At 37.2% G+C, this 9,809-nt stretch overlaps 2 protein-coding genes across 2 annotated transcripts; both read right to left on the bottom strand.

Annotated features, from left to right (window-relative positions):
- Nucleotides 1-1,596: 1,596 nt before the first annotated feature.
- On the bottom strand, nt 1,597-2,446 carry LOC107634679 (ethylene-responsive transcription factor 12). Its single transcript, XM_016338106.3, has one exon. It carries the CDS (start codon nt 2,339-2,341, stop codon nt 1,838-1,840), a length of 504 nt encoding a protein of 167 aa, XP_016193592.1. The 5' UTR covers nt 2,342-2,446; the 3' UTR covers nt 1,597-1,837.
- A 1,464-nt stretch (nt 2,447-3,910) lies between these two features.
- On the bottom strand, nt 3,911-6,894 carry LOC107631214 (receptor-like protein 4). The gene is made up of 8 exons (XM_016334580.3): nt 6,685-6,894; nt 5,485-6,537; nt 5,227-5,374; nt 5,004-5,075; nt 4,756-4,827; nt 4,598-4,669; nt 4,445-4,522; nt 3,911-4,351 (listed from the first exon to the last, which is right to left on the bottom strand). The coding sequence occupies exons 1-8, from the start codon at nt 6,767-6,769 to the stop codon at nt 4,051-4,053; spliced, it is 1,881 nt and encodes a 626-aa protein (XP_016190066.1). The 5' UTR covers nt 6,770-6,894; the 3' UTR covers nt 3,911-4,050.
- Nucleotides 6,895-9,809: the final 2,915 nt, after the last annotated feature.

Below are 9,809 nucleotides of genomic sequence, written 5' to 3'. Positions count from 1 at the left end.
AAGAAAAAGGCAAGAAACGAAAGAAAAGAAGAAGGAGAAGACGAAGAGGAAGAAGAATGGTTCGAAGCGTGTTTTGAGCGTTAGTTTTAATTGAACTTGTAAGGCTTACAAGCCTTAATCGCTTGTATGCCAAGAATTACTCTTTTAAAAATGAAAAAAATAGTTGTAAAGATTGAACTTTACCTTCGATTTTTTGCATGATGCAAGCATCATTCAAATGTTATCATTTAAATGCATATCAAACACATGCATAAATCATGGGTTATGCTATGCGTACACCAAAATTAGCTACTAAAGTCAGCCATCAGTATAAAATATATGTTGAAATATAAATACACATTGAAAATAAATTAAACCACACATATATTTATAAATACATTGGTGACTGATTTTAGTGGCTGATTTTGGTGTACAAATAACATTTTTCATAAATCATTTTCCATTTATAAAAAAGTTTTATTTTTTGGATTTTTGAATATTTTCTAAAAATATTTTTCTTAATACTGTTAGAGTAATTATTTATACCAAAAAAATTATAAGCATAAAATGATAAGTCATATTATCAGTATTATGCTAGTCATAATTCATGACATGTACGTGATAACAATTTCTTAATTTTCATCACCTTTAATTTAGTAATTACTATATGATATATGATATGATTTTATAACAATGTATATACTTCCCCAATTGGTTTGTGTTTACCCTAATATGAAATAGAAATATTAGGACATCATAAGAATTTATCATTTAGTTATTAATTTAATTTTTTTAGTTTATAATAATTTAATATCACATTTTATCTTATACTTTTTAATATTAATAATTAATTGATGATTAAAAATAATAAATTTTAATGATTTTTTAATATTTTTTTTTATGAAAATGTTCATGAAATCACAAAAGTACTATGAGCAATTTATTGGGTTGGTAGAGCAATAAAAATGAAAATAGTTTTTAACGTAAAATATACAAATAAATATTGTACTTAATTATTATATGATAAAATATAATTTATGTGGATAATTAAATTAAAGAAGATTATCTTGGGAGATTTGATATGGGCATATAGAGCAATAATGCGACTGATGCAAAATCCAAAATTCTAGTCAAACTAAGAGGGGTAGGCTACTTTGCATGAATATGCAAAGTGGTCCCATCTTACACTTTCACTATACAAACCACACCGTCCACCAGTACCGGCCCCTAAACCATTAACAAAAACACGCGCCTTGAATTGGAAGCGGGTGTAAGGATGGAGCAACACACGGTGCAAAAATTCAAAACAATCCAATCCATTTCCACTCTCCATTGCATGGCGCGTGCTACCACACAATCACACCATTCCTTAATATAATCCTCCTTAGCCGACCAAAACCCGCGATTAAAGATACAAGAAACTATCACCTAGCTTTTCTCTGTTTTCTTTTATTTGTAAGTTACGATTTTCCCTGCATGAGCACCTAATTACACTTACCTAAAAAGCTATCACTCATGAGTCATGACTACTAAATACTGCCTTCAAGATAATAACATAATAATAAGTTCATAATTCTAACAAACCTCGAAGCAACAGTTGAAGTTGGCTCCGTCAAGAATTTAAACAAAGAAGGAAATATGAAATAGCAAGCCGCAATTAATTAAGTTTGGTACAGACATTGTGGAACACATGAATAATATACATGAGATTTCTGATATAATCTAAGTCTAGATGTTAGATAGATAGAGAGATAGAAATAACTCCCATGAGAATGGAAGACACAATGGAGTGCAAAAAAGACGTCATCCGAAGCCTAAAATATTACTCACCCACACGTTGACACGTAGGCACGCACGCTCACAGCCACAAAGGTGGAGGCTCGTTCAGATCCACGGGAAGACCGCGCCCAGTCACTCCCAAAAACGACGTCATCTCAGAACTCTCCAGTACATGGTGGGATCCGCCCTCACTCACAGCCACTGCCGGCAGTGTCTGAGCAGCAGCAGCAGGAGGAGGTGGTGGTGGACGATGATCACGGAGGATGCTAGTTTGGAGAAACTCACGGAGCGCCACACGGCGTGATGGGACGGGGGGCCAGCACGTTCCTATGCTGAGATCGAGGGCGGTGGCCAGCGGCGGCGACGGGGGAAAGTTGGTCTTGGCCTTTGGTCCACGGAGGGAACGAGCGGCGCCGTCGTAGGCCATGGCTGCCTCCTCGGGTGTGTCGAAGGTGCCGAGCCAAACCCTAGTTTTCTTCCAAGGGTCGCGTATCTCGGCGGCATAGCGACCCCATGGTCTCTTTCTGACCCCTCTGTAGTGTCCCTCGCGAGAGCCACAAGAAGAGGAAGACGCCATGGACATGACAAACGTCAAGTTTAAAGCAGACTCAAGCTTCCTTTAATTTATTTTTGCAGGCTGATTATTGTTTCACTTTCCCTCAACCAAAAAGAACTACATTACCATCAAAGTGATAAAGTTAATATATGAGAGAAGTGGATATATATATATATATATATATATACTGAATTTTATATATAAAGGTAATAAAAAAAACTTATTTAATTTAGTTATACACATAAAAATAAAGACATAAAATTATTCTTTATTTTTTGAAAATGAAAACAAAATATGTTTATTTTTGTTTCTCTTTCTCTATTTCGTTTCCTAAACTCTATACTTTTTATCTCTAAAAGAGTATCTAAACTCAGTTTTTTAATTATCTTATCAATAAGTTACGAAAAAAAATGTAGTATGTATGATATTGTTTATTTTATTTGTTAATTTGAAACAATGTCACAGTAATGTAACTTCCTATTTTTTTAACTAACGTTATGATAATCTATAGAATATGGAAAGCCAATGATCCTAGTTAGTATCAAGATTTGACATATTTAACTGTTAAAAATTCAACTAATCCGCCAGCTTCTTTCCTCGAGAGAATAACAATAATCTCAAAAATAAACACCTGTAGCTTATCAATTTGCTGTTGGAGTTCATGAAAACATACACTAAATTTCTAATTAATTTGGACAGTAGTTTATTAAAAGAAAAGGTCATTGGTGTGGCTGAAATAATTCAACACTAAAGTAGAGTGAAAATGTGCAGGACCCACAAAGCACTCTCTCCAGTCTCCACCTAGCTCGCGTAATCGTCGGTTGGACGGCACGGCTCTTTTGTATTGGGTGCTAGCGACAACACAGTCCTCATGTGGACCGTGTGATTGTTGTTTTGGTTCCACACTGTTGATCTAACGGCTGAGGAGGAGGTGGGGCCCAATAACAATAAGAGGTGGTTAAGTAGGGAGGCAGAGCCGCCTCCTGAGTGCTGAGCGCAGGGTGGAGCTAAACTGGGGAGCGTGACGTATGCCCTATTCACTTGTACTGCATATATATAGCTGAGCGGCGCCTGACACCGTAATTGTTACCATAAATGTTAGCAGCAAATCAAATTTGAGTTCTACTAGTATTCCCCCTCATTCAAACCGTAACTTTTAATTAGAGAGGCGTGAAGAAGTGAATTAAAGTGGAGGAGAAGATGGTGGTGTTGTGAGGTGAATGAATGAATGAATGGAGAAGGAACCCCACGTGGAAACGTGTCTGAGTTGCAGGGAACAGGCGAAAAAAATAGGGTTAGTCTGGTTGGCGTGTTTGACTCAGTTGGATTGGATTTTTGAGGTGTTACATAATACACATCTCTTTCTCTTTCTCACATCACAAGCACAGGCCCCTTCCCTCATTTTGTGAAGTTGAATGAAAGGGGAATAAATTCCGAGCGGAGAACTGCGGGGACTCTGCACATTCAGAGTAGTGAGTGCAGAGAGGAACACAGTGTATTTGCAGCCGGTTTCGTATAATGACAATTGACAACGGGGACCCTCTAATAATGTTCCCGTGAATTCCCATTTACCTCTCCCTTTCTACTCTTTTCACCTTTCTTCTTTTTATTAACAACACACTCTTCATTTATCAAAGATGTGCCTCAAGTCCACTTGAGGCCCAATCCAAGTAGGAGCCCAGTTTCTTTGATGGACAAAACTTTGCTGATTTACACAAAATACACATAAGAAAAGATCATGAAAGTAATATAGGGCCATTCTCAACAGCAGTGTGGGTATGAGTATGATGATGCCTTGTCATCTGGATGTCCCGTGAATAATGAGTCCTGGCTTTTGCATATGCTGCTGACTTTCCTGCAATTTGTTGAGCTCTCAGAATGTTGTTGCGCCTTCTCCACCAGCAAACTGATCCTCCCACAAGTGCCACCGCCATGAAACTAACACCTAATCCAATGCCCGCTCTATCACCCCCAGAGAGACCACGTCCACAGCTAGGTAAACCAGGTATACCACACAGTCCTCTGTTATCCGTAAAACTGCGTGCACCCAAAACAATATCAACATTACATTGCGTTTTGCGTATTCTTTATTCTCAACATTAATCATTCATTCATAATAACATAACATACTTGAAGCTAGCTCTGTGCAATAGTCTTCCTCCTAGACTTGCTGGAACACTTCCAGACAGCCTATTCCCATTTAGGTTCCTGCATCCACACAACTTTAGTACTGATTTCTCATTGTCTTATAAGTTTCATTTTTTCAACTCTAGACAATCTTACAGTCTCTGTAATGATGTCAACTCTCCAAGACTTTCTGGGATTGCTCCTTCCAAAAAGTTATAGGACAGATCACTGCATCATTGATTATTATGCCATTTAGAAACTGCATTACTATGATAAACAAACCAAGACGATTATAATGAGAACATGTCACTTACAGTACTTGCAGGCTAGTTAATTTACTTAGTGAGGATGGGATTTCTCCATGGATGCTGTTTGTACTCAAGTTTCTGCGATTCACATGCCATAATAATAAGCAAAGGAATGGGCATATGAACTTACGGATGGTGATATATATTTTATTAGAGAACAATAGTATAAAGTAGGAAAAATGGAAAGTTGGGAACTTGGGACTATTTATTTTGATCAACTTACATACACATAAGGCATAAATTGATGAACTCACAGGGTTTGTAGATTTCGCAGTCTGGATATGTCATTTGGCAAGAAACCCTTGAGTCCTTGATTGTCAAGACCACTGTTTTCATCAACAGATCAAGCACTACTTAATCAAGATATTGAGATCAAATAATATTCATTATTCAATACAAGCACACATTTTAATGCTTTAGTGGTACCAAGAATCCCTTTGCTAATCAAGTAGTACAGGTAAGGACAAAAGAAATTACATTCCATCAATGACCCATCTGCTGCTACTTTTGTCTAATTGGCAATCCACTCCACTCCATGGATGTTGTTGAGGAACACAGGGATCACCATTCCATCCAAGCCTGGGTGGAAGCCCCAACGCCTTCTTCAATGTTTGCAATGCACTTACTAGATTAAATAACAACAGTTACCAACTTTCAGAAGTTGCTATGCATTCACATTTCACAGTACAATAAACTAAACTAACAATAGTAAGGACCAGGGATGTGCATGAATACCTTCCTCCGGTAAAGTTTTTGACTCAGCCATTATAACTTCAAATATCTCAATGGCACTGATCATAGCTCTACCTTGCTTTGGGGTCAATGTTATTGTCAGTATCCTACCATCAACACTAACAGTTTTATTCAGCACTAGTGCAGTATATCGATCCCCACTCATTTTCACAATGTCAACATCTCTGAAGGCAACATCACCATTCAGCACAATGTCAAACACCCTTTGCCCTGCATCAGTCACCAAGTTCTCAATCTCTGCGAAATGCAACCAAATAGAATAGTTTCTGTTGGGATCCACCTCCAATGTGTATGTTAAATCAGGCTGAGTATCAGTACTAACAACCGCCGACTGATAAAGCGCGGCAGGGTAGAAGTTTGGTGGCAATGTAGCCTGTTTGATTCTGGTTTCAACGGATCTAGGCTCGTCTGAATACTGACCAAAGCCCTTACTGTGTTGCCAAAACCTGTCTCCTCCCCTTGGATCCCCATTATAGTCCACGCCAAACCGTGACTGGCCATAACCACAACTCAGTCTCTTAACAGTTCTAAGCATAACTCCTTCACTCCACCCTGGGACAAAATAATAGGCCTTATCATCAATCCGAAGAATCTCAATGGAAAGAATGGCCGGATCGCCGTGACCTGTGCTGTGAAAACAGATTGAGATAGAATCATTGGTGAGGAACACAATGGCCTCAGCAAACACTTGATCATCCTGAGTGCTCCAACCAGGGTTCAATGAATGTGTTTGAGTGCCTTCAATGGAGATGTCAAATAAGGGCTCAGTGCTATTCCCAAGCTCATCAATTAGTCCAAAGAAGATTCTGATTGAGTAGTGACCCTTTGGGACTCCATCAAAGTTGTAACAATTTTGAGGGCCCTGGGACAAAGGGAAATAGCGGAGAGTTGGGAGTGGTGGAGTAATGTAACTAGGATGAGTTGCATTGGTGGATATTCCTCCGCTGTATCCAAAATCTTTGTGCCAAATGGTGCTGGTTGGTCTTGTTTCAACATTCTGTTCTGCCCCACAGCTTAAGCGCAAAGCATATGGGGCTGCCCAGTAAAATTGAAATTTGATTGCATAAGGCTACATAGTTCAACTTCAACATAAGTAATTCTAAATTCTAAATGGGAACATGGAAAATAAAGCATATAAAAGAGGTGGTAGTTGAGTACACAACAATGGGGTAGAAAGCTGACCTTGGTTAGCTGAAGAGGAGAGAGAAGCGAAACAGAGGAGGAAGAAGCAGAAGAGCATCCATGGCACAAGAAATCTAAGGAGCATTGTGGTGGTGTGCGTTAGTGTAGTGTTATCTCTCTCTCTCTCTCTCTCTACAAGATGCTGCGCTCTTTTTCTTTTCTTTTGTTTTCTTTAATTCAAATCAAGTGTATGTAATCATAGCTACTTGCTTTTTTGAGAAGAAAAATAAAGAGAAAAGAGAACGTGCAGCGTGGTCTTTGCCGCATTGTTGTTTAGTATTGTCTTCTGTTCTGTTATACACTAATTCTTGTTCTTCATATAGTTGACTTGCGCGCCACAATCTATGATTAACTCTATACACTATACAAGGTGCTACTCACGCGCATATTACTAGCTAATTATATCTTTTATTTGCATAACCGTGATGCCTTTCAATTATGTGGAAACTATATCTATTACAACTCATACTATAAGTAATATTTACGTTGTTATGATTATGATTCGCAACTCTTTATGCATGCATAATTTACTTGAGCATTTTGCATTGGTTACATATCATTAGTTGCAATTAATAGCGGCCTATATATCCAGCTAAGAAAATCTACCGTAATTAATTGGTTTAATTTCATTAATTGAATAGATGGGACCTTATGGTAGTAGAATGGTTGAGAGATGCGTTGGCTGAACTTTTTAGACATTTGACCAACTTGCAGGACGGCAGGACACATTAGCGCGCAATCGTCGGAGGACATAATGGAGGATTTTGGGACCCACCACCTTCTTCTTCTTCTTCAGTTCTTCTTCACTGGATGTGGCCAACTAGTTAGGTTTATTGGAGGAATACTATCTTGTATGTACACTTTTAATAAAGAGTAGAGATTATTAATTTTAAGATAAAACATTCAAAAAACAATTATCATATACAATGCACGAGGTTTCATAAATTTTGTTTGTTACCAAATTTTACTATTCACAAAAAAAAAGTGAGTTCTATGGTGCTCTTGTTATGGTGTTTAAATTGTCTAACTTCCTTTTTAAAATAAAAAATAAAATGTTTAAAATAAAAAATAAATCAAATAAAATTTATTAAATATTATTTATTTATCTTTTTTGATAACTTAAGTACAAAGTGATAAGTATCATAACATTCACAAAAAAAAACTCTCACTTTCTTTTTTTTTTCAAACTTTATAGATTTTTGTGCATTGATTAAAACTTTTTACATTAAATTTTTTTAGTTACTGCTATAGTATTTTATAAAAATTTAAATTTTTTAAATTTTGAATGATTTTTCTCTTATATTTTCTTTTAGTACCACTTATGAAATAAATAATGAGAAATCACATTTTATCTTTTAAAATAAAATTCAAAATTTAGAGAATTCAAATTCGTTTTATAAATGATACTTAATTTGTCAAAATAGGTAATTAGTTAATATTTAATTTTTTACTTTAAAAAATAATTTAGACAATTTAGAGGCTGATTTTTTTGCTTATAGAAAGAAGCCATGTGTATCACCGTAAAATGGAAGGAATGCAAAATATTGCACTGCTATGGGTCAGAGACAAAACGTGACTTACGTTTTATATTTGTTAAATATTTTTTAATTTTGAAATAAAATAAACGTAGCTTACGTTTTGGCTTTTAAAATTTTTTTTTTAATTTCTTTTTAGTTGGCTTTTAAAAAAACGCACCTTGCGTTTTTGCACCTGAAAATGTTGAATTTTTTTTGAAACCCACAAAACGCAAGTTGCGTTTTGTTAGTGTCAGAAACTTTTTCTTGGAATTCCAAAAACGCAGCCTGCGTTTTGTGCACATAATAATATTTAAATCCACAAGTTTGCCTATAAATACAAAGTCCGGTTTCGTTTTTCTTCATCTTCACTTCTCCTCTTGGTTTTTCTTTCATAAAGTCCTCAATAGGGTGTTTTTTTGGCAGATAACTGTGTCAAAAAAATAGAGTTAGTTGAGGCTGAAGTTATGGAAGGTATTGCAAACTTGCGAGTATATTATAACGGTGAGGTTATAACAAACACACATGAAGGAGTGACCTTTGTTTGTGAATGTCCATTGTCATTTGCCATTCCATGTACCATGAGTTTTGTCGAGTTATAAAATGGTCTTTGTAATAACATTCAAAGCCACATTTTAAAAAGGGTGAGCAATCTTTTATACAGAAGTCCTGTGCAAGTATTTGGTGGGCTAATACAGTTTCAAATAATACCCATCACTGACGATACCAGTATGCAGCAGATGTTTTATATTTATCAACAAACCCGATCTCAAGTGCCGATGATAGAGCTGTACATTGAGTTTGAACAGCAGTCGGGGATGAGTACGGTCGGCGAGGAGGTCAATGTTGATGAGCTCGGGGATATAGATTGGGAAGAAGATAATAATGATAGCGAAGAGGAATTCGAAGCAAACTATGAAGTCGATGACGGAGACTTGGCAGGCAATCCGGCAGTTCAAAATGAAGCGAATGCCGTTGTAAGCCAACACCCGTTTGGTGTTCCGTCTTTTATGCCGACTCTAGATCTCGAAGCCATGCATGCCCCAAAATTTCCTGAGTATGCGAATACGGGTATGTTATGATTATTAACTCAAGTTTCCTGTAGTGCTTAAATAATTTGCCTTGTCTGAAACTGATGCTAGTGCGCACGTCGTAGGTGAAGGCAACATTGCGGCGGAAGATGGCGAGTTTAGTGTCGGAATGGAATTTGGTTCGAGAGAGTCAGTGATGTCTGCAATCAAAAGCTACACCATCTCTAGAGGAGTTGATTACACTGTGTATGAGTCTGAGCCACAGACATTCTATGCGAAATGCAAGGGATATGGTGCAGGGTGCGACTGGCTTATCCGAGCTAGCTTGATTCGAAAAAAAGCTTGTTGGGAGATCAGGAGATACAATGGGAAGCACACGTGCACCATGAGCACGATTTCACAAGATCATGCCAAGTTGGACTCAGACAAAATTGCAGATGCCATTAGGCCGTTGGTCGAAGCAGACCCTTCGATAAAGGTGAAGTCCGTTATTGCAGAAGTTCAAGGCAGGTTCAACTACACTGTGAGTTACCGCAAGGCTTAGTTGGCAAAGCAGAAAGCTGTCGCAAAAGTTTTTGGT

This window comes from Arachis ipaensis, chromosome B3 (genome assembly GCF_059453495.1).
Source record: "Arachis ipaensis isolate K30076 ecotype BB chromosome B3, ASM5945349v1, whole genome shotgun sequence".
NCBI classification, from domain to species: Eukaryota; Viridiplantae; Streptophyta; class Magnoliopsida; order Fabales; family Fabaceae; genus Arachis; species Arachis ipaensis.
This window is presented reverse-complemented; position numbering and strand designations above follow the sequence as displayed.